Raw genomic sequence first — 25449 nt, 5'->3', positions numbered from 1 at the left:
AAGGACATAGACCAAAAGATTAAATTTTAGATGACCGAATTTTAAAAAGCAAAGAAATGTTGTATGACTGCCAATGGAATAACTATTCCTTAAAGACCAAAAGACAGACATGTTAACACTTACATTTACCGTGCGGCCTTCAAAACAGAAAGAAAAACCGATAGAGTCAGTTACATTGTTGTCAATATAATGAAATTCTATGCGACTGTCATACAAGTGAGAGGTTAGATAGCTATAAAACCAGGTTTAAACCGCCATTTTCTACATAAGGAAATGCCTGCATCAAGTCAGGAAAATGACAGTTGTGTTTCATTCGTTTAATGAACTTTTGATTTTGCCATTTGATAAGGGACTTTCCTTGGAGTTATTTTGCATTTTACATGGTCACTGAATCATTAATTAGTAAACTAGGTGCATGTGCATAAGATAAACCAATGAATAGTATATCTATACTAACTACTTCCTAACCTTTCTGAAGTTTTCTGGCATTTATTGTGATCTGTTCACTCAAGAAAGAAAACGAAATACAAGGAAATTTCAATGTTGAGTCTCGTGCAAATTCGATAGGCATGCAGCTTTCAAAATAAAACAATCATAAACTCTTTTATAATTAGTCTATCATACAAAATCCTTTAACTTTACTATCTAACTTTTTATATATATGTTAACGTATATGAAAATGAGAACACTATTATGCACTTCCACCTGATCTCAATTTGGAGATCTGTATTGCTATGTAAACAAATGCGCCAACATGTATCCAATCCCGTGAAGTCTCCAATATAAACCGCCAATGAAAGTATCACCAGTGTGTCATTTCAAACACTATATATTTGGTGACAATGTATCTATATACAATATTACAAGGTCTTTTTCTTATCATCGTTGCCCTGTACTTATGTCCATTTTTTCAAACTCTACTAAAATGTTATCATCATTTTTATTATTAATATTATTATTTTCGCTCAAAAACTCACAAATATTACTATTCAAACTTGAAAAAAGAAACGATGTCAGGTAACAAAATTGACATATAGCTTGTATTTTCAAAAAAGCTGAAGTCTCATTAGTACGTGTATTTAAGCCTTTCCGCAACTGATTAAAGTATTTTCTTCCATTTAGTTAATCTAGCAAAGACGTGTCAATAATTCCGTTACAACAGTCGTTTAAAATCGTTATAGTATTGATTGATTGATTGATTGATGTTGGCTTAAAATCCAGTTTAAATATTCCATGCATGTTCAAGACGAGAACAAATTAACACTAACTATAATAGGTACGTCCTGTAACAGAGGCCGTCCGGGATGAAGGTCGGGGACATTTGGACTGCCACTGAAAAATTAGGGTCTATTGGATAGTGACAGAAATCTGGTCCTTTAAAGCAGACTGTATTAGGAAAAAACATTAAAACTTCTGATTGAAAGATTATATCTGTCAATACTGTCCATGGATTCATTTATTTTCGTGGGTACCAATTTTCGTGGATTGAGGAAAACTTGCATTTTCGTGGATATTTGATTTCGTGGTTTTGCCAAAGTCTGCATCAATTCCTAAACAAAATTTGTTGGACATTGGAATTCGTGGTTTTCGGGTAACCACGAAATCCACGAAAATTGGTATCCAATGAATGATAATGAATCTACAGTAGATAATAAGTTTTTTGGGGTTTTGTTACTTTTGTATGAGTTTTGACACAAGAATAACTACATAATTGCTAGCTAAATGCTTAACTGTTCAGTAAGGTTAGATGTCATGTATCTACTACGTCCAATGAAATTGATTCTTTTTGGATTAATCTTTATTTGCTTGCACTTTCTTGTTTATTTCTTTAGATATAATAGATTGGACCACATTGAGAATCAGAGATTGAAATATATCAATTTTAGAATAAGTCATAATCAAGGTGTATATACTTGTATGCTATATAACAAGGCTTTCGCAGTTAGAAAATTATTGATTCAAACCTTGTTGTCTATACAGTATTTTCACTGATTCCAATTTCCACGTTTGTGAAATGCTCTCCAATCTATATTGCCAATACTGAGCAATAATGCTTACATGAACAAAGGATATACTACCAAAGACATGAACTTATCCTTCTTGGCATAATCATTAAATTACCAACTGCTTGTTAAGCTTGTAGTTAAGTATTTTGAATTAGCTGGTCTTGAGCTCATTGTCTGTATGAAAGTCTTAAAAAAGAATAACAAAAATACCAAACCCAAAGGCTTTTGCGCTGGCTTTCAGTTACTGCTAGCAAGTCAGGAAACTGACTTGTCAGTGGTTGTCTTATGTGATATCCACGTGTTTTGTTGTTTTTATAACTTTGAGTTGACCGTAGATTAGATAGTATCGGTTTAAATCATACATAACTTTCTATAGACTCAGGACAATTTTGAACTTGACAGATCAATCTCCTGTATCCATAAAGAATTTTAAATCTGGGAATTTCACTGAAAGGATTTGATTTGAAAAAGTGGTAAATGCTTTTGATTTATGTATTCATTTGAACATTGAAACTGATGCAGATACCAGAAATCAACTAATGAATCGGTAGTATAGCTTAGTGTAAGGCATATTAACATAATTATGATGAAATAAAATTAAACAACAACTATTATTTTTCATAGATTCTTCTTGTTCAAATTGTAAAACCTCAATAGCTTCATGGGGGCTGCGACCCCCCAGACCCCCTGCCTCGGTAAAAAAAGGCAAGCTACGCCACTGATTTGTATTGAAACGAGGAAATCATTTTCCTATTAAAATTGTACATTTTACATCTAAGTCTTCAGCGTATCACTACAAAATGAAGTTTGGCGCTGTAAATTTTGTTACTATAAAAAATCCACATGCAAAGTTAAGATTTTGACTACATGCACTGAAGTTGTCCTCATTTGTACAGCGATCATAAACTATGTGCACTCTTACAGAAACCTGAGCAGGCAAGGAAAATTTTTGTTTCAATATAGAGCCTTAAAGTTTCTGAAATTTAGAAAATTGAATACAGTCTATTGTTTAAGTATTGTATGTTTTAAATATATTACTATATTATTTCAGCATGTTCTAGTGTTTTTCTTTTATGGGTATTGTATTTTGTATAAAAAATCAAAATCAGTGGTATTTCCACGCACCGGAAATAAAGTTGTTTTCAACATTTTTTCATCTCTTTTCCAATAAGTTCCATAATAGAAAAAAAAATTAAATACAATTAATCGTTTTCAAATATTTAAATGATTTTTTACACAAAATCGTAAAAGAACAAAAGTACAAATACAAGGTAAAAAATAAAAAAAATAATTATCATAATTTACATTACTGTGGTTCAATTTTTGGAAGTTTATGTTGGAACAGAGATTATTTGTTTTATTTCATCATAATAAAATAATTTGAAAGCTTTTCTCCATTTACAATATCTAACAATTCGTCAAGAAACCTGGAGCTGCACTAGATATATATATATATATATATATATGATTATTTATATATAGATTCTTACATTGATACCAATGGATTATCGGATTTATCCATTCGAGATAGTTAAAATTAATAATTTAACTATCGAGATTGGATAAATTCGATAATCCACGAGTAACTATGTAAGAATCTGTTTCTCTAATGATTGAAAAATAAAATTTCATTTTTGTTAAACTAAAAATCCCCTTAGCGTGCCTTCCACATTCCACAAAGTTGTCAATTTCATTAACAGCTGTTAGCATATTTTGATTCATCAAGTGAGCTGATAAAGGTTATGACCCTTAAACTCATCCAATCATCTTCTGAGATCACCAGCAACCACACGTTGATTAAATTTGTTTATACAATGGTTGCAGAAAGGGATAAATTGTCAAATAATTAGAGAAATAACTATATATAACTTCTCTCAAACCATCCAAAACATGTAAAATTAAATATACCTTTTAATCTAGCGTCAAGAATAATTACCATTACAAGTACAGAACTATTACGCAATAAAATATTGGAAGAATTAAAAGTGTATTTAAAAAAGCAGCAATATCCGGAACAAGTGATAGATTACGGAATTCAAAAGGCACTGATAAAAGTAACAATCATTACAGAATCACGGCGATCCGAACCAACCGAAGAATCATCAAACAATTTAGATGAAATTATCCCGTTTGTAACAACATATAATCCACGAGATTATGATATATTTAGTTTCATGCGACAAATTGAAAATAATTTACACAAAAGTGAAAAAATGGACAAAGTTTTACAAAAAAAGAAGATTATCAACAGTAAAAGACAGTCAACAAGTCTAAAACGATATTTAACATCTTCAAAATTCGACTTTAATGAAACTTTGCCTATTGTTAGAAAATGTACCGATAAACGATGTATGACATGTCCAGATTTAATAGCAGAAAGTTCAATTTATTTTAAAAATTGAAAGCATTTCACAGTTAAACAAAACATGTCTTGTAAAAGTTCTTGAAAACGTCATTTAATCTCTCATGTGTTCAAAAAATTGAGGAATTCTATATTGGAGAGACAAAACATGAACTACGTACTAGAATGACTGTTCATAGGCAGCAAACCAACCATGAAGATATAACAATTATCCGGTCTAACGACCATTTCCATCGTTGTTCTTAAATGGACGATTTAAGATATTTCCATTGTACATGTTTATGGTGAATCGTCAAAATGATTTTCTCCGGAAGAAGAAAGAAGAATTATTCTGACATAAACATTCTCAACACTTAAATGATAAATAATACTTTATTTTTTACTTAAATAACATTTTAAAACTTTAATCAATTTTTTAAATGATATTAGTAGTCTCCCTTGTATTTGTTAACGTCATACTATTGTAAACGTCAATCAATTGTTTTTGTATAACACTTATATATACAGGTCACATTACCTGAAGATCTGTAAAAGCAGTGAAAGCGCTAGTAAAAGTGATGAATTGAATTATTATCTTTTATTGATTTTCTGATATAATTAATTGGTATACATGTACCAAGAAATACACTTTTAAAAAAGCAGAACTTCAAGTGAGGAGTTGCCAAATTAAAAAGGAAATTGTTGAGTAAGAAAAATTCTATGTTGACTATATACCAGGCCCCGGCGCCATAAAACTATTTGAGTAAATTTTTTTTACTCAGCCTGAGAATTTTCTCAATTTTTTTATTCTCAGCAAAATACACCGCCATAAAAAAATTCTCAGATATTTTCTTACTCAAACTTAAGAATATTCTTAAATATTTGAGTATAGCCAAAACCATACTTAAGTCAAGACTTAAGTATATAAAACAATGGCTGCTGTCCATGTACGCCGTCTAAGAAATCGTCATCGTCGTCGGAGAAACCTACCTAGGCCAAGAGTTTTTAGGGACAGGCTCAATCCACTTGAGTCTTTAGATGACGAGGAATTGTTTGATAAATACAGGTTTCGTCGACCAACTATAACTTTCATCCTAAATGGAATTCACAACTTTCTTCATCGTGAAACGAGAAGAAATTTTGCACTTTCTCCAGTGATCCAGCTTTTGTTATTCTTGAGATTCGTGGCAACCGGCACCCACTTGAGTTTAGTTGGAGACAGTTTGTGTATATCGGAGTCGGCAACTGGAAGGGCATGCAGAGACGTTTGCCAGGCCATCATTACCGTTTTCCGGAATATTATTTGTTTCCCGGTTGGCGAGAAGGCCATTCAAGTAATGGAGGGATTTAGAAGAATTGCTGGTAAGAATCTGTCATCTATTAGTATGTATCTAGTCATCGTTTCACATAGCATTTTTCCGAGTAATCGTACTTTCACACGTCTAAACCGGTTGACGCCCATGACCACAATGACTAGTATTGGGGCACTCTTTGAGGGCACTTGTGTTCATACAAACTAAATTGATTTTTTTATTTGACATTATGTGGCATGGTGCCTGTTTTTCTGACCTTCTTTGCCTTTCCCGGCTTTGGACATGTAATTTGTAAACATTTGCTGTACGTACCTAATATATAATACAGATTTTTCTAGACAGTTTCATTGGAAATGATGAAAATAATGATCGTAAGATTACCAAACAAAATTGCATTATGTTGATTCAAAGATATTATCATAATGCACAAATATTTGGAGAATTTTACAATCTGTCAGGAACCCCCCCAAAAAAAAGCGTCTGCAAAATGTTGATAAAAACGACTTAGGACTTCCGGCATCCGGATCAACATGATTGCTTCGTACCTCGAATTGCGCCGTCCCCAATTTTTCGATTTTGTTTGTTTTATGAAATAAAATCCAAATCCCTTTATGGTATGATCCCTCCCTCTTGCACAAGAGTGCACACGCTGAAATGTCTCACTTTCTTTACTAACCATTGATAATATGTTGATAGTCCTAAATATAAAGCTTTACTACAACTATCACATAAGCTTAACTTGATCCAAGTAAATGAGGTCAAGGTCATATAAACTAAACGAGAAATGCATGTACATCTTACAATCATTCAATACACTAAATATAGTTTACCTATTGCTTATAGTTTCTAAGAAACAGACTTAACCAAGAAAACTAAACATTGACCAATGAACCATGAAAGTGAGGTCAAGGTCAGATGAACCATGCCAGGCAGACATGTACATCTTACAATCCTTCCATACAACAAATATAGTTGACCTATTGCTCATAGTTTCAGAAAAAGACACCAAAAACACAAAAACTTTACACTGAGCAATGAACCATGAAAATGAGGTCACGTTCAAACCTGCCAGACTGACATGCACATCATAAAATATTTCCATACACCAAATATAGTTGACCTAATGCATATAGTAGCGAGTTCAAATAAATTTTATATTTTCCGACAATGTACATACATGTATATTGTTTTTATCCTGAAATTTACACCCAACACTTGAAACATTAGTTGTTAAAATCTAAATCATTGTCTCTAATTTTTCAAATAAATCGACATAGTTTAAATGGGACCGCGAAGAGGACCCCAAAATGAACTGGAACGCAAAAAGAAATATCCACATTACCGCTTGCTCAACATGGAAGCAGGGTAACAGGAGACTTTATGTGTAAATACAAATAAATACAAACAAGTACAAATAAAGCAAAAAATTATTTGTTTACCTGTTATTTGTACAATAGTTAGATGATTGCAGGATAAAAAAAGACCTAAACTCAAAAACTTAACTTTGACCACTGAACCATGAAATTATGTCAAGGTCAGATGACACCTGCCAGTTGGACATGTACACCTTACAATCATTCCATACACCAAATATAGTAGACCTATTGCATACAGTATAAGAAAAACAGACCAAAACACAAAAACTAAACTATAACCACTGAACCATGAAAATGAGGTCAAGGTCAGTTGACACCTGCCAGTTGGACATGTACACCTTACAATCCTTCCATACACCAAATATACTAGACCTATTGCTTATAGTTTCTGAGATATGAACTTGACCACCAAACTTAACCTTGTTTACTGATCCGTGAAATGAGGTCGAGGTCAAGTGAAAACTGTCTGACGGGCATGAGGACCTTGCAAGGTACGCACATACCATATATAGTTATCTTATTACTCATAATAAGAGAGAAATGAACATTACAAAAAATCTTAACTTTTTTTTCAAGTAGTCACTGAACCATGAAAATGAGCTCAAGGACAATGGACATGTGACAGACGGAAATTTCGTAACCTAAGGCATCTATATACAAAGTATGAAGCATCCAGGTCTTTCACCTTCTAAAATATAAAGCTTTTAAGAAGTTAGTTAACGCCGCCGCCGGATCACTATCCCTATGTCGAGCTTTCTGCGACTAACGTCGCAGGCTTGACAAAAATGAGATAATATAGGGGTTGACAGGAAATAGTAGTATTCTCTGAGTTCATCCCTCTCCATTATTCCACTTTACAGATACAGTTCGTTTTTTTATTAATTTGAGGGCTATTGAAGCTCCATGTATTTTTCAAATATACTTCACCGATAATAAGAACTTGAACAGAGATTCTTCAGGGAAATTATAAGTCAAGCAAAATAATGGGTACATATTCCACCGTGTGTGAATTAGAATGTTCACTAACCTAATCATAAACTTTAATAAGCCATGTACAAATTCTAAAAGTCCAATATTGAGGGGTTTGAGTTACAAAAATCTCCCTAGAAATGAGATGTGCAGACACTTATATAATAACATAATATCATTAACTAACCGTATGTGGCTCCTATTAAACTATTCTGACTTAATCAGAAACATTAAACATGAAAACAGACCTTTTATAGCTGACTATGCAGTGTGGGCTTTGCTTATTGTTGAAGGCCATATGGTGACCTATTGTTGTTAATTTCTGTGTCATTTGGTCTCTTGTTGGCAATCATACCACATCTTCTTTTTTATATAGTCAGGAACCTGATGTTCAGTGGCTGTTGTTTGTTGGTGTGGTTCATAAGTGTTTCTCGTTTTTATAAAGATTAGACCGTTGATTTTCCTGTTTGAATGGTTTTACAGTAGTCATTTTTGGGGCCCTTAATAGCTTGCTGCTCGATGTGAGCCAATGCTCATTGTTGAAGGCCATGCTTTGACCTATAATGGTTTACTTTTCCCAATATTGAGTTGGATGGAGAGTTGTCTCATTTTCACTCATACCTCTTCTTACATTTATATAAGCACAAACTTTTTTATGCTGACGCCACTGGAAACAGTATACCTTTGTCCCACTTTTTTCACTCTTTGCGTAGGCAAGACAAAAATGAATTAAGACTGAAATCATGACTAAATTTCTGACACAAAAATGCACTGTAAAGTCAACAGTTTCTGTTTGTCTGGACGTTATTCAATGCTGATAGCCATCATTTAATGATAAATGAACATGGTCTTCAAAAGATTAATACTGACTAAAATAAAATTCATGACAACAATAAGAACACATCACATATACTTACGCACACACACCTTCATCTCATTGATTTCATGTTATTGATATCTAGAAGACACCAGAGACAAGAATTTAAATACATGTTTCAGGCAGGGATTCAGACAGGGCGTACACACTGATCTAAAAAATATTGTTCTATAAAAATATTTGGGAATTAGGGCTAAATTTAGTTAAACCTCCTTCACTAATCATAAACCTCTACCCCCTCCCCCCGAACAGTACATTATGTGTGAGTATAGTTTTCAAACGTGGATTTTAGCCATTTTGTACTACGGCCTCCTACAACTATATCTTTGTTGCAAAATTAAGGATTCACATTGATACATTTTTCACGTTTTGTGATATACCTCTCAGGACTTTTTAGTCAATGGGCCAGATGTCACTCAACAAACAACACCCCCCTTCCTTTCCCCCTTAGCATAAACTATCAGTATTTATTTATTTAGTGTGTAGATTAACTATGTATATATAACAATAGGGTACAGAATCAAATATCCAAATTAATAATTGTACCAATTTGCACTTTATACTGAGCACCTTTTAATGAATTATTTTTACTTGAAGGATTTCCGAATGTACTAGGATGCATCGATGGAACATTTGTCAAGATTATCAGCCCACATGAAAATGAAGCTGACTTTGTAAACAGAAAAGGAGTGCACTCTTTAAATATTCAAGTAAGGTTTTAACATTTACAGAAAACAATCATTCAAACAATATGGTAACTTCTTGTGCTGAAATAATCTTAAATTTATTCTAAAAGAGGCCGAATCATTTAAACTTACATTGTACCCAGAAAATGAATTTTGGGTCAGCAAATTTGGAAATAGTCTTAAATACAAATAAAATGCTCTGCTGGGCGCAGCTTGATAAGACCGCAGAGGTCGAACCCTGAACAGTTGGGGTAAGTATCTACACAACATTCAAGCTTGATACAGCACTGAATTTGGATTGTGATTAAATATTTGACACAGCATAGGTTTCTGACACAGAATGAATGTGGTCTAAGAACTTAAAATTTTTTAATTTACCTATTCAAACCATATCATTATTATTTGCTTATATATATAAATCAGAAATAACCAATTCAAAATGGAAAATTTTAAAGAAAAAAAAGGAAAAAAAGGAAAAAAATCCCCCCCCCATTTTTTGAACCCCCTTATGATTCATCACCCCCAAACTCAATCCCAGCCTTCCCTTTGTGGTATGGTATCTTGCAGTACAATTTCAGAGAGATCCATACACTTGCACACAAGTTATTGTCTGGAAACTAGAAAAATGCTTGTTTTTTGGCCCCTTTTTGGCCCCAAATTCCTAAACGTTTAGGGCAATTACCCCCAAACTAAAACCAAGCTTTCCCTTTGTGACATGGAACCTTGTAGTACAATTTCATAAAGATCCATACACTTACACACAAGTTATTGTCCTGAAACTAGAAAAATGCTTGTTTTTTGTCCCTTTTTGGCCCCTAATTCCTAAAATTTTGAGGCAATTACCCCTGAAATGAATCGCAGCCTTCCCTTTGTGGTATGGTACCTTACAGTACAATTTCAGAGAGATCCATACACTTGAACACAAGTTATTGTCTGGAAACTAAAAAAATGCTTGTTTTTTGCCCCTTTTTGGCCCCTAATTCCTAAAATATACCAATTGATTTTTTTTTTTACAGATGGTTTGTGATCCAAATTTTAGAGTAACTTCTATGTGTGCCAAATGGCCAGGATCAGTCCATGATAGTAGAATATTTAGAACAAGTGGACTATGTCAACAATTTGAAAATGGTAACTTAATCTCATTTTGTTTGTTCTTGTTAGCAAGACTGTAGAAAAACTTCTAAATTTTCAAAAACTTATCAAAATTTTCTTAGTAACATATAGAATAATCCAGCCTAGAAACATATTTAAGGCTTATGATGCACTTACATGTAGATTAAATTTCCTAGATATCTATTTACTTATACTAAAGTTATTGCACTGAAACCAAATGTCTTCGGATGACGCTGCCGACGACGACGTGATACCAATATACGACCGCCAATTTTTTTATTTGATAAGAAAATAATAAAATTCAGTTTAACATGTCACTTCACGTGTCAAATGATAGATTATTGTATACTGATTCCAAAAATATATGGTTTCTATACACTTTTGTTTGAAATAAGGGAGATAATATGTTACTTCCAGTTTGAAAAATGTAATTTCTGTTATAACTTGATAGTTTACTTGACACTAATTCCAAAAATATCTGGTTCTATATACTTTTACATTAAATAAGTACAAAAAATAGCTACTTCCGCTTTACGTAAGGTCATTTTCGGTTTGAATTTTCAAGGTCATATGGCTTGCAACCTAATGCAAAAATCCCATGGCTTTATCATGTATATTTATACATGAAGTTAAAGCAAAGGTAAAAATCTAGAACTTCAAATTCAACTTTGACCTTGACCTCAATTTCAAGATTATAAACCAAGGACATCAAATCAAAAGACCCTAGGTCTTTATTATATTTTGTTAATGAGTTAAATCACCATACGCGTAGTTTTAAATATCATAGGTGAGAAAACTCCCATTTAATGTCAGAGTACCCTTTTAACCAAAATGTATGTGTTACGACATGTCGCAACTAACAATTCAGTAAAAATATGTTGTCGATATCTGATACGTTTTTTAAAAAGAAGTGAAAATAAGCCAAATCAAAATTTAGAGTATGACCTTGACCTTTGACCTTGACCTAATTTTCTTTATTTTAACAAAGGACCTTAAATCAAAAGACCCTAGGTCTCTATCACTAATGGTTTACCAGTTAGAAATGCATATCACTTATATCAAATTCAAAAGGGGAAATAACTGTCATATGGAGTGTACGAATTGATTCATTTAAAATTTGACAAATCATCCTGAGGATATAAAGATCAATTTAGTCAAATAAATTAGTCGCTTTCTTTTACGGTTAAGGAGGAGATCTCACCACAAAGAAAACAATGTTTAGGGAGATAACTCTTACAATAAAAAGTCTTCTACTAAACAGGGTCAATCTCAAAAGCGCAATAACTGTTCAATATCATATGCAAAATATCTAAGCGACATCTTGCAGTACCACAAAACAAGTTTTGAAATTTGGCTGAAGAAGAAAAAAAATAATCAGAACAAATACAATAGGTCTTTCCACAAAAAAATAGAGACTTTATTATTGTGCTTGTATTTATATGCAGCAATAGTGGGGAGATAATTTTGTAGTTACTTCCCTTTATTCATGTATATTCTTGGATTTTCACTACAAATAACTGGGAAGTAGCAGTTTCTATAATTGTTTATGTTACAACCTTTAAATGCTTTAAATTGAGTTTCCAATTATTTGATTTATTCGAAATTCAATCTGTGAATATTACATTGAAAACATTTATTTTAACAGGAATTCACCAAGGATTGTTACTAGGCGACTCCGGTTATCCATGTACCAAATACCTGATGACCCCTTATCTTAGTCCAGCTAACAACTGTCAGGGAAATTTTAATAGAGCACTTTGTAGAACTAGAGTTCTAATTGAACAAACATTTGGTATATTAAAAAGGAGGTTTAACTGTTTGCATGATGGCTTTAGAACAACACCAGAACAGTCTGTAAAATATATAACATCCTGTGTTATTTTACATGATATAGGAATTAACCACAATGATATAATAATAAATAACAATATTGAGGAAATTGCTATTGGAGATTGTAGGGGTGACATTAATATGAACCCAACCTTTGATGGCACCGCAAAGAGAAATGACATTGCAAGACAATTTTTTTGAGTAAACTTTGTTATTTGTAGACATCCTACTAGATTACCAATTTCACATTCTCATTCATGGTTAATATAACTTTTGATCACTAAGAAGATAATATTTAAGTCAGTTAAGAATTCCTAATATGATAGTTAATCTTTTTTTTTTTTATGTGTTTTATAATATTTGTAGATAATACTAACATGGAATTTTCCTAATTCATGTCTGACAGGTAAAAATACATTTTTGGTCTTATTTGAATTAACAAATTAGTATATTAAAAAAAAAGGGATCTCTTACACAAAGATTTGATTAGCCTAGCATTATGCAACAGATTTATAGCCACCACTTATCTAAAATTTGAAAAAGGGCCAGGATACAAAAATTCTAAAATATACAGTTGGTTACATTTGAATGATATGGATTTATGTCAAGGTGACAAAATGGTTACAATGTTAAACAATATTTTACCAAGTATTATACATGTGTTTGAGTGAAAAATAGTAATAATTTTAAGTTATGTAGAATTGAACACCAAAATATCCAGATTTACAGTAATAAACATGTTGTAATTATGGTTCATCTAAAATTTGTACACAATCAGGAAACTCAGACTGCAGTTTACATATTAAACATTGTTTTTTCAAAATATAAACTTCTTTTGCTAATTTCAAATTTTCTTGTTCTAGTTTTATCCTCTTGGTTTCTTCACGTAACCGTTCGTTATCCAAAAGTAAGTTTTCCTCTTCTAACTCTGCCAAAGTCCTTCTTCCTCTTTTTATGTTTCCTAGTGACATGAAATATAAATTTTACATAAGGTTGTTATCAAGTTATATAAATGTACATTCTTTTTGTATTTCATGTTGAATCTGCTATATAAGCTGTGTCATAAAATAAGTGAATATAAAACATTCTAAATAATAAATCGCTAAATCCATTTCATGACATCATGAAAAATAAATTTTATTTATCAAATTATACCATATATGCAAATTAAAATTGTGCAATATGGTTGTTAAAATTTGAAAAGAGTTAGTTCCCCTCTATTTGTGACATATATTTTCATTTTCATACATCTTCATATATTTGTTTTATTCCTTACCAGTGTTTAGATAATATTGTTTTAGTTATCTATACAATCTTCAAAGAAAATAAATATGGAAAAAAAACATTTCATACAATGAAGTATACATTTTTAAGCTCTTTGTATGCAATAAAACTATCAATAATACTATTTTCCTCTTATTTTATTTGCCTTATATGTAGAGTCCAATAACCTCAGTGGTAGAAGGAATTTTTAATTATAATTCTACATAAATAAATATGTCTTACGATTGTACTGGATATGGTTGGCCGGAAACTAATATTTAAGAAATAATTCTTTAATGCCATGCTATATGATCATTTTAACATGGGAAAGCATTATATTTGTCAATATCTTAATACCGAGCATTAGCAAGGTGTTGAATATTGCCTTACAATGTTTCAATAAGCATGCATAGAGCATGGCATGATATAATTATTTCGATTCTAATAGGAAAATTTAGATCTTTTGTACTTCGAAGCAGACATATAATACACCCTCTAAAGGCAGCAATTTTGATTTGGTGAACCAAAAATGTTATAGAAAAAGTTCGTAAGGGTTCCACGGAACCCAGTGTCTCGCCTACTTTTGCTGTTAATCGCAGACACACCAAAAATGAGGAAAAAAATTAATAAAAATATTCCTCTCTATAGTATCTTTTGATTGTAAGTAGCTTCTGTCCAAGTTTGGTAAAAATCCAGGATAGTTTATGAATCTAATAAATGATTAAAAACTTAAACTGCAGACTGTATGTAATGTTAACTGGAAGAGAAACTAAGACCATTTATAAGTAAATTACGGAAAAAATTGAAAAAAAATTTAACAAAATTTCCTTCTAGATACTGGCTTTTAATCATAAACAAGCTTCTGTCCAAGTTTGGTACAAATTCAAGATAGTTTAAGAAAGTTGTTAAAATTTTAAAAACTTTAACCATAGAGTGAATGTAATGTTAACTGGCAGAAAAACTAAGTCCATTTATCATGTTTATAAGTAAAATACTAAAAAAATGATTTTTTTTTTTACAAAATTTACTTCTGGATACTTTCTTATGATTATAAACAAGCTTCTTATCAAGTTTGGTAGAAATCCAGGATAGTTTAAGAAAGTTATTAAAATTTCAAAAACTTTAACCACAGAGTGAATATTTGTAGACGCCGCCGACGACGCCAACAGAATGTAAGATCACTATGTCTCGCTTTTTCAACAAAAGTCGAAGGCTCGACAAAAATCAACAGTTTAGCGATTAAAAAATGAACAGGAGCTTGTAATTCAGTGGTTGTCGTTTGTTGATGTGTTACATACTTGTTTTTAGTTTGTTTTTTTGTACATAAATTAGGCCATTAGTTTTCTCGTTTGAATTGTTCTACATTTGTCATTACGGGGCCTTTTATAGCTGACTATGTGGTATGGGTTTTGCTCATTGTTGAAGGCTGTACGAAGGCCTATAGTTGTTAAAGTCATTTGGTCTCTTGTGGAGAGTTGTCTCATTGGCAATCATACCACATCTTCTTTTTTACAGAAACATTTAAACTTAGTTTTAGAATGATTTTATTTAATTTCCTAGCTAGCAACACCCACAAAAATTTCCATGTTAATCTGCGGTGTGGTTCAAAATGCTACTGACGTTGCAATTTCAATTGTAACGTCAATCATGTGAATCCCATGTTTTATTGGAATAAGAACATGGCTTTGTATCCAAAGCCATAGAAGAAAGTCATATTAGAATCCATGTCTGTTATAACTTTTGAAAAAAAATTTGCCCTATTTTTTTGGAAACTTACCTTTACCTTTTGGGTTAGATCTTGGTGTACTTGTCTTTTCACCATTTTGTCCTATAAAATCAAAATTTCATGTAAACATTCATAGATTTTTATGACATTTTACATGGACGAAGACTTAATATTCAAATTTAATCCCCATTGATATATTGTAAAGAGGAATACAATTTTACAAATATATAGGAAAAGCCCATGTTTAAAAAATGAAACATTCATTTGAATAATTAAAATGAAAGTATAGCCTTTGCACATTTGCAATGTATGAGTATATGGGATCCATTATAATTTTCAACAAATTCTTACTTTATTATTCAACTATTCTGTTTGCAAAAACACATGAAAGACAATAATACAGAAATGAAATATTTTATGTAATATATGTTAAAAATGTTGGATATAATTTAGTATAATATAGTTTCTTTAATTGATGACTTTGTCTCAAGATTTCCCATATAGGTGCGGTATATGTAACAGATTTAATGTAATTCATGTATTTCCCAAAATTTTAAATAGATTATCCTATCATACTTATACTTGGAATTATATGTTAACAACTTTACCCTGTTCTTCCACTACATTTGCTACAGTACATGTAGGTTCTTTGTCAGCTTCAGCCTGTCCATCAAGCTCCTCATTTGGTGTAAATTCTGAAATGTAATTGGATTATTATATATGTTAATTGATTTACTTCAACTTCGGAATTGTACCAAAATTGACACAACCATGACAATATTTTTGTTGTCATTTAAACATTAACTCTAGTTGTTTTCACTAATACTTAGTCACAAGCAACAGTGAGGGAAATAATACTGATAAAATTGAGAAAGGAAATGAGAAATATGTCAAAGAGACAACAACTCAACCAAATAGCAGATGACCTATCTGGACCTTTCACACCATCACATTGATTGTATACTAAGATATATATTTTAATGGGAAACTAGTTTCTTTTTCTGTTGCCAATTTATGCATTTCATATCAATTGGTTGGAGCAACAAACCTTTATATGTGTTTTCTTTTATAAATATCACCAAGTCATTGATCAAAGAAGGTAAATCAGGTGTATTTAAATTTCTAAGGCAACTGTATGTTTGACATAGGTAGTTCACCAATAAATCACTTTCAGACTCATCTTGGTCCACTTCACTCTGAGAAATTCCTTTTAAGCTTTCCATAATGTGAAAGTCATTAGCTCTAGGGACTGGTGTTACAACTGTGTGAGTGTTCAAAAAATTTTCTATTTTTACTGCCATTTTCTTGGCTGTTGTCACCAAATTTCTTTCTGAAAAATGAGACAATGGTTGAAATAACTTTATTCATTTCATATTTCAATGCTTATTAACTTCTGACCTATATCAAGGTGTATTTCAAGACATATGACAGGTTGGTGCTTATTTATTGTAAATTTAAACTTGTCATTATGGGACTTCAAGCAGTGACCATTTTATGTAAATTTTGCTTTTTTCTTAAGAAAGTGTAAGATTGAGAAACAGGACAGGCAGACATCCCTGAGTAACAATACCTGTCCCTCAATCAATGTTAGTTAGGTTGGAGATGAAAATCTTACCCATGACCATCTGCAATATTCAAGCCTCTTTCTTTCATATGTGTTTATTTCTTACACAAGAAGCTTGAAAACAGCAAGCTGAAATACATGTATAAAGAAAGAAGAAGAGATTGTAAAAAATAAAAGTACCTGATAGTTCTTTGAAGAGATCAAGAGCCTCCTTCTGTCTTGTCATCCAGGATCCAGAAGATTGGGATGCAATTACTGAAATAAGACATATACTATTAGTTCTCATTTCAGACGAAATAACACATGTAACTGACTGACCAACAGTCCCACAAAAAAAACCTTTAATTCATATGAAAAAATAGAAAGTGAAGAACGACAGATGACTGGTTTTTAGGCTCTTTAGAGATTATGTTACATGTATTTATTATGCATCGACAATAATAAAAAAACTTAACTATTCATATTGTAAAAACCATCATATGTTAATTTTATTGCATTCATGATGCAACACAGAATTTATCAAATGCTGCATATAATTGTATTCAGTTTTAGACTACTTATACTTTATTATTTACAGACTTTTATTAATAGAATATGTAATTCTGGTACTATTTCTCACATTTCACAAGCATGTCACAATTTAATGTCAAAGAGAATCAAAGTGATCATTGTCTTGTATATAATACTAACTATCAGTGTCTACACCCTCTGGCAAACCAGTCAGCTGCGTATGGTTATCTTCCAGCATATGACTGATGAGGAGTTCCTCTGCCTGGGTGGTTTTGGCAGCAGGACCTCCTCCTGTTTTTGGTCTCTTTTGCAGGTCATATTTTTCTTTACCTAAAAAACATATATTTCTCAAATAAGGACAAAAAAATATTACATCTTTGAAAAAAATAGGGAAGGTACCGTAATAGGAAACGCACATCTTTTTTTATTTGGCCTAACAAGATTATTAGTTACACAGTGTGCAATTGTCCTCATATGAGAATTTATCAGGTCAATAAAACTCATATCGGGTGAGGCCAAGCCAAACCCGATATGAATTTTATTGACCTGATAAATTCTGTATTAGGACAATTGCACACTGTGTAAGGAATTTATCCTGATTTTGTTATATTACATTATGTCATATTATGATATTCAAATTCAATTTTTGGGACAATATCAACCAAATATATATAGATTTTTAATATAAAACTATGAAAAATAAAAAATATTAGGACTATAAAGCAACACAAAATTATTATTTTTTTATTAGGTCAATGGTATAAGGGATTAAAGGGGATACAAATTGTACTGAAATTTATTAGGACAATATCAGCCAATCAAATTGCGAGAAATTACTCTAAATCAGGATAATATTAAATATACAATTATAAAAATGTTCCAAGGATTTCACATCACAAGGAAAAAATATTGACCTTTGCAGTTCTGATGTACATTTTGAATATAGCATGTAATGTTAATGATTTGCTTAATTTACTTTTGTTTTCTAGTTCCCATTAATTGAAGCAAATTGAGCAACAAACTGTTCAATTTTTATGTTGCCTTGTAATAAATCAGATATATTGCCAAACCATATTATAATGTCCATTAAAGAAATAGTGGCATCTATAACAAGTATAAACACAACATGAAAATATTGAAACTCATTTTACATTAAACTTACTTCTTTGTTTTAAGTTATAGTACTTCTTCTTTACCTCGTCAGATGTTCTTTTACGGACTGTAAATCTTCTGCATAAGAAATAAAAAGCAAAATGTTAATGAATAATAGGAAAATGAACTCTGATACTTAAAGTTTATTTCTTTATAAATTAATTTTGGATGTACATGTAACACTGTATTAATGTTGTCTGAAAGTCTTTTGTGTATTACATGTAGCTCATAGACATAATTTTGTCATGTTTTTGTGACATCATGAACCGTTTAATTCATGATTTACTCATTTAATATATATACTCCAAATTTCAACTATAAACAACGACTAATACTCTTTCGGTCTATTTAAAAAAAAATCAAAAATTTGGTGTACACTATTAATTAATTCGCTATGCATGTTATTCAGTGTGATCCACGTTTTTAATATTATTTCTTCCTGGACAGAAAAGATAGTACAGGTAAACCTTTGGTGGGTATATTAAATGATTTTTTTTTCATCATTACGATCCTAGACAGCCTCTGTTTATTCAAAGCAGTAGCTAATCTAAGTACATATCTGTAGCAATGGAGCTTTGTTGAGGTAATTACATGTAGTTTTCCAAGAAACTACATGTACATGTATATTTTTTATATATAATAAGGGAGCAACCAATTAACTTCAAACATGTCAAAGGGGGTATGTTTTGTTTTTTTTTTGTTTGAGTCAGAATTATTTTTTTTTGCATAGTGTGAGCAGTTTTTCAAAATGCTTTGATCTTGTTATCAATCAACAATCAAATAATATTTTTCAAGATTTCACACACATTTTTTCCATCAAATTGGGGATCAGAATAATATTTAATGAAAAAACATAACCCACTCCCTTTTTTTAAGTTAAATTATCGTTCCCTAAGCCAAGGTGCTAAGTAAGTAAGTTATATTTATCGGATTATACGCGCAAAACATTTATGATTATGTGACTACTTGACACCAACATGAGGGGCCTTATCAATAACATTCGCATTTACTGTTCAAGATATATAATGACGAAGAATCTGATACAACCGACATTCTCATTCCAAAAACGTTTGAGAAATTGGGAAAATATGGAGAACCTACGCATTTAGTATGTCACATATCTCTTTCCATGCATTTTGCCTTATTGTGGCGATTTTCACATCGCCACAACCTTTCATCTTCCCAAATAGGGAATCCTCCCTCAGATTTGCCTGATCTATCAGAGCTAGCTCTTCATCGGTGGTCCAATTTGCTCCTCTCTTATTTTTTTCTGCCATAATGACAACCGAACTTACCTTGACAGACGACTTTCTCATCAAATCTTACCTGCATTTTCGCGAACTTTAGCACTCTTTTCTGGTTTTCAAACACGAAAGAGTTCCGTTTGCCGCTTACATCGTCGAGAAAAAAATTCTCAGCTGAGAAAAAAAATTCTGAAAAATTCTCAGCTGAGAATATTCTCAAAGTTGAGAATATTTTTTTATGGCGGATAAAAAAGTTCTAATTCTTAGCTGAGTAAAATAATTCATTCTGAGAATATTTTTTTACTCAGAAAATAAAAGTTTTATGGCGCCGGGGCCTGTACTTTTAGACAACATTATGTATGAGCATATATAATGTTTCAAATGGAAATTGGTTTTCTTGAGATGTAGCTTCAAATAATGCACTTTTCAACTCTTAGTATATATAGGACGGTGTACGTCATACAAATCCTGTAAAAACGCAACGAACCAGAACCGATGTAGCCTTCACGCATAACTTCTGAGTCCACAAGCCAGACGCTCAATATTTTGAAAATTTTAGTTGGATTCTGTTGGCTTGTAGAGGAGAATTTTACAAGCCCGAAAGCAATTTTACAAGCCATGGCCGTAGGACTTGTGGTTAAGCGTGAAGACTGCCGGGGCGATGTACTGAATTTTTGGTTATCATATGCGAGAAATATTTGTCACTGACGCTCAAGTGTTGATTCAGTATTGGTCCTTACATTACTATAATATATGGATATATATACTCTTGTACCAAGCGTTACACCAATACAACGTTGTAAAGCAATGTTTAATTGATAAATATTTTATAATTACTTGTATTGAATTGGAATGGTATGTTTTCCCATTTCTTGAAAACATCATTTCAGTTCTGACATTATCAACATTAAAATTTCGAAATTTAGAAAAAAACAAAAGAATTATTAAGTTAGAAAATGGCGACTGTAGAAACCTAAAGTCCAGGACAGCATAATGCGGTCAGACAGTTGAGCATGCCGACGTTTTAAAAGATGTGGATTTCTGTTCCGCAGTGCGCTTATATAAAAACAACATTTTGGTTTTAGGTAGAGAGTTTTCTCGTAAGAAGTCATACCACATCTCCTCTTTTATAATTATCCAGTAAACCTCTTTTTCTCATTAGATCACTTCTGGTTAAGCAGGAACACTAGACGGGTATGGCTTGAAACCTCTAATTTCTAACATCAAGCCGTTTTAAAAGAAATTTTGTTTTCATTCACGTGTCATTTGTGACTCATTTCTGGCTTGAAATAAAAAAAAAAATTATAATTCTTCACCAACGGACTTTTTTATTGAACAAATTGAAAAAGTGGCTTTCAAAATGGATTTTGTGTCACGAAGGTTGCTCTGGTTTGAGACAATTACACTTTTTAAGCATTTCGTTTTAAACGAGGTCTTTAAACACAAGATTTAAGCAAAACAGTTTAGTTAATATATTTTTATACAAAACTTTGCACTTTATGTTTAATGTGACGTGTCTTTTGTACATGAGTATAGCATGGGCATACATATATGAGGGAATGGATGGGGTCATACATTTTTGTATTCTTTGATTTTTTAAGGTCATTTTATCTCTTTTCTTTGTAATGTGTGCCCATTATTTTCTATTCTTTATATTTTAGCACCCCATTATTCTCTATTCTCTATGTTTCGGTCCATTTTTCTCCATTCTTAATATTTTTAGCTCATTATTCTCTATTCTGTAAACCCCCATGTAGACCCTCATATACTGCGAGAAGGGAATGAAAAAAGATATTTAGAAAACATACCTTTTAATCTTGCTTAGGTTGTGCTTTGTTCTTAAAGTTAAATGACCAAGAAAACCAGAAACTGAAGAATAGGTATTGTCACAATCAGGGCAATGATTTGTATAGGTATGTTTCTATACAAATCCTTGATCGGGGCAACATATTTATAGATATTTATATTTTTTAATGATCAAACCAAGAAAAACATCCTCATTAAATTATTTCTTTACAAAAGAATTTGCTTCGGGATAAAGCTTCTTCTTTCAATAACAGAATAAGCAGACTTGAATAAAAGAGAAAAAAGGGGGTGTCAAACGGAAGACTCAGAAAGAATTGGCTTACAAATAAAAATCACGTTGGGAAAACTATTGATTTAATTTTTATCACATTTCTATAACTTTCATCTTCTGGTATAATTACCAAATGTTTTACTCTACAAATCTTTCTTTTTCAGGTATGTACTAAACATTTAACAAAAAAAAAAACAATCGTCCTTCTTTTTTTACCTTTTTTTTTTTAAAGATCTGACTACTATAACACAGAGATTGGTCACTTCCCGTACTGACCAGTCAAATTGTAATTAAAACGATGTCTACAATCACGTGACCCGAAATGATTAACAATAAGGATTCTTTTTTTTTATTTTCAGACTTTTTTATTTTCCCGCATTTGCGCAGAAATCTCTTTTTTTCTTCCGGTCTCGTTTGTCATGAAACGTTTATCTCTCGGGATTTGAGTAAAATGTTACGAAGACGTACCAATCGTAACTACTCGGCCATTCTCGCTATGCAATACAATATTTCTTCGTGCAACCAGAAAGGCCGAGTAGTTCCGATTGGAAGACGTACCTTTAACAAAAAGCAAATAAACAAAACTCCTAAAAATAAAGCCTTATCAGTCGGAAAGCACTTACCTTAGAAACGACCGTTGTTGCTACTTTCTTAAGACAACAATGGGACTGATATTAAAACCCGCCATCCTGAAATTGCGTTAATTTCGCGGAAAAAATAATTTGGCGCCAATTTGGAATTTTTTCTTTTTTCTGTTTCTTACTTGCCATTAGGGTCAGAAAAAGATTTCTTTCGATTTTTCAAGCATGGTTCTTATTATCAAAGAAAATAATACTTAAACATGTTATAAATTGTCCGTCTTTTAAAAATAACGTAATGCCTTTGATCGTCGTTTAAGAATTATGCGAAATTGTCTGTTATTTTTTTCTTCTTTTTTTTCCAGATAAACAAAGAATATACAAACTATATAAAATATTAATAATAAGTATCTCAAAGTTAAAACAAAAATCAAGTTCATCGTTCTATCACCCATTAGGAAACCCCGTTCGAACTAAATTCCAAACGAAAGACATTTTTTGACATTGTAGTTTTTTATCTTACACATCGATGTCCACTTGCATCTTTTCACAATGTACACACATTTAGTGTGTTTGTTTGAAAAAGCAATGGCGAGTTCAGCTGTGAATATTTGACTGGATTAATTATTCTCTTTAAGTCAGTGAATTGTTTGACTTAACTAAAACAAGGTAAGGAAATCGTATACTGTCTTTACACAACCTTAACCAAAACTCATTCATCGTTTATAATATTATAAACAAATTTGTGATGAAGTAATCCTGCAAAACTGCCAAAGCCAAAGGTAAATGAAAAAGTCTTGTCCTGAATATGAACTTAAAACAACCTCTTTCAGACTAGCATTTTAATCACTCTTATTCAAAGCATGTTCATACTGACATGAAGTGTGACTTATGATCTAAAAATTAATATTGTTGACTTAGCATTCAGAATCTGCTCTGAAATACTTTTATATAAATATAAAAATGCATAATTGTTAAAAAAAATTAAATAGAAGAAGAAAAATATTAGACCCAGTCTTTTTTGTTCTTATCTATTTTCAAGTTCATGATTAGAACCATTTATTTATTGGTTTAGTGTTTTTTTTTTATAATTTGAGTCCATTCATTAGAATCTGCATGGAATCAGTGAGACAAAATTTATTGTTATATTTAGTTTGTTCATACAAGAATATTGCAAACTAATTTCCTTTTATTTCAAATAATGAAGAATTTACATACAGAATACTTTCATTATGGTCTCGTTTAAGTTTAAATGAAAAAGGTAAGATCAGGTATCAGTAATGAAAAGGAGTTCCTGTATTTGATCGTTTTAATCCTGTCTTGATCCATTATTCATGAATATTTTGGCTACCCCTTGTATGATTAAAGTAGAAATTTATTTCTGTGTTGAAATAATTTGGTTACAGCAGTATAAATACTTACCAAAATATAAATATTAAATTAACTCTTGGAATATCCTACCGTAGTCATTAATCGGTCATCATGTCGGTTCGTTCGGACTTTGGTTCGGTTATTGTACTTAATAATATTATGGCACATACTGACATAGGGCCTATTTGAGTATTTCACTGAGACTGAGTTCTGTAGAGTGATAAAATGTGTTTCGCTAATTTTTTTGCACATGTCTTTAGTATCAAAATATATCCAATAAAATTATTTTAATAATATCCTCATGTAAATAACAGCATATGGTGCTTAATATAATAATAGTTTGATCATGAGAGTGTCAAACTGTCACGGAATAGAAGTTCCTTCATAATATAAGTTCCAAATGGAAACAATATTCTGGAATATTATTTCTACTGGAATGAATATTACAGTAAATGTTCCTAACGGAATGTATGGTATAGAATATTTGTTCCAACAGGAACAGATATTATGACATTGTTTATAACAAAGTTTCCAGTGGAACTTCTGTTAGGCGGAACAAATATACGTTGACAAAACAAAGGGACGTAACTCGTAAATTACTATCGGCCCCGCTTCGTCAGAAATATCGACACATCGAAGTGGCACATTTGCGTATTACAGCGTATTAAGTAGCACAAATTTGACATATCATAGTCAAAGTTATGTTATATAACATAATTTAAATTCAGCATAGCTTCCCGAGAAGTTAAGAAAGAAAATCACGATTTTAATTTCCAGTGACCGATTTTTTTTGTCAACACCTAGACTTTGAAGACACATTTTGAGAGAAAAAATTAGTTTAATCCATAATTGAATGGATCAATATATTTCTTATATACTCAAGAATGTTCACTTAAAAGCAAATTAGTTTTAATTCATGCAAAAAACTACAAATTTCAAAAAACGGGCTTCACTTATTTTGGTAAAAAAATGCCCATATATGGTAATCACATGACTTACATTGTTGCTTTAAGAAATGGGGTCAAACCGGGGTCAGCTTTCCGACTGTTACCTGATGACAGCGTTTCAGTTTGTTTACATTGCAAATGACGTCACAACTTAGTTCAGTCTTAACAATCGGACCAACATCGGAAACGTTGCAGTATTTCCGTTTCTTATTCAACAGATTCTGTTCAGTTGCCTAAATCATTCATTGTGTTCTCTTGGGAAACTCACCGCATATCAATCAGGCAGACTTTTGTATCTGTACAAAATATGTTTTGTTATCCGCTGACATACGGGCTTTTTAAAAAACTAGTGATCTCACTTTCTTGTGTATAATGAGGGGTCTATAATCTTCAGGACTTAAAATCGTTTTTCTTATTTCATTCAATGTGTTTTTAAAACTTATATACAAAGTCCATTAATAGATGAGGATCTGGGTTGGGTTTTAAAGAATCCAGAATAACTGACA

General features: G+C 31.6%; 3 protein-coding genes across 6 annotated transcripts in view; 1 reads left to right on the top strand and 2 right to left on the bottom strand.

Annotated features, from left to right (window-relative positions):
• Positions 1-974: 974 nt before the first annotated feature.
• Positions 975-25449, bottom strand: part of LOC127705450 (uncharacterized) — a 351867-nt gene continuing 327392 nt past the window's right edge. Inside the window, exon 4 of the transcript XR_007983887.1 lies at positions 975-985. The gene's annotated coding sequence lies outside the window, so the exon portion shown is untranslated. The remainder of the gene's footprint in view (positions 986-25449) is intronic.
• On the top strand, positions 5087-12733 carry LOC127705451 (putative nuclease HARBI1). Of its 2 annotated transcripts, XM_052209771.1 has the most exons (4): positions 5087-5709; positions 9480-9592; positions 10585-10696; positions 12327-12733. In XM_052209771.1, exons 1-4 carry the CDS (start codon positions 5280-5282, stop codon positions 12710-12712), a joined length of 1041 nt encoding a protein of 346 aa, XP_052065731.1. In that variant the 5' UTR covers positions 5087-5279; the 3' UTR covers positions 12713-12733. The 2 variants fall into 2 exon arrangements, with proteins under 2 accessions (XP_052065731.1, XP_052065732.1); XM_052209772.1 differs by lacking the exon at positions 5087-5709 and having other exon boundaries at positions 8644-9592.
• LOC127705452 (uncharacterized) lies at positions 12747-20296 on the bottom strand. 3 transcript variants are annotated; one of them, XM_052209773.1, is made up of 8 exons: positions 20053-20296; positions 18737-18804; positions 17755-17904; positions 17245-17319; positions 16549-16830; positions 16109-16195; positions 15552-15602; positions 13251-13472 (listed from the first exon to the last, which is right to left on the bottom strand). In XM_052209773.1, exons 3-8 carry the CDS (start codon positions 17810-17812, stop codon positions 13258-13260), a joined length of 768 nt encoding a protein of 255 aa, XP_052065733.1. In that variant the 5' UTR covers positions 17813-17904; positions 18737-18804; positions 20053-20296; the 3' UTR covers positions 13251-13257. The 3 variants fall into 3 exon arrangements, with proteins under 3 accessions (XP_052065736.1, XP_052065733.1, XP_052065734.1); XM_052209774.1 differs by having other exon boundaries at positions 15558-15602; XM_052209776.1 differs by lacking the exon at positions 16549-16830 and having other exon boundaries at positions 12747-13472.

This window comes from Mytilus californianus, unplaced genomic scaffold (genome assembly GCF_021869535.1).
Source record: "Mytilus californianus isolate M0D057914Y unplaced genomic scaffold, xbMytCali1.0.p SCAF_6, whole genome shotgun sequence".
NCBI classification, from domain to species: Eukaryota; Metazoa; Mollusca; class Bivalvia; order Mytilida; family Mytilidae; genus Mytilus; species Mytilus californianus.
This window is presented reverse-complemented; position numbering and strand designations above follow the sequence as displayed.

Bases quoted from the DNA above. Each gene is read 5' to 3' on its own strand.
- LOC127705451 (XM_052209771.1), top strand. From the start codon at position 5,280: ATGGCTGCTGTCCATGTACGCCGTCTAAGAAATCGTCATCGTCGTCGG. The intron at 5,710-9,479 runs GTAAGAATCTGT...TTTTACTTGAAG, and splicing joins GGGATTTAGAAGAATTGCTG to GATTTCCGAATGTACTAGGA. The intron at 9,593-10,584 runs GTAAGGTTTTAA...TTTTTTTTACAG, and splicing joins TGCACTCTTTAAATATTCAA to ATGGTTTGTGATCCAAATTT.
- LOC127705452 (XM_052209773.1), bottom strand. From the start codon at position 17,812: ATGCTGGAAGATAACCATACGCAGCTGACTGGTTTGCCAGAGGGTGTA. The intron at 17,320-17,754 runs GTTAGTATTATA...GTCTTATTTCAG, and splicing joins AGAGGGTGTAGACACTGATA to TAATTGCATCCCAATCTTCT. The intron at 16,196-16,548 runs GTTTGTTGCTCC...ATTACATTTCAG, and splicing joins AAAAGAAAACACATATAAAG to AATTTACACCAAATGAGGAG.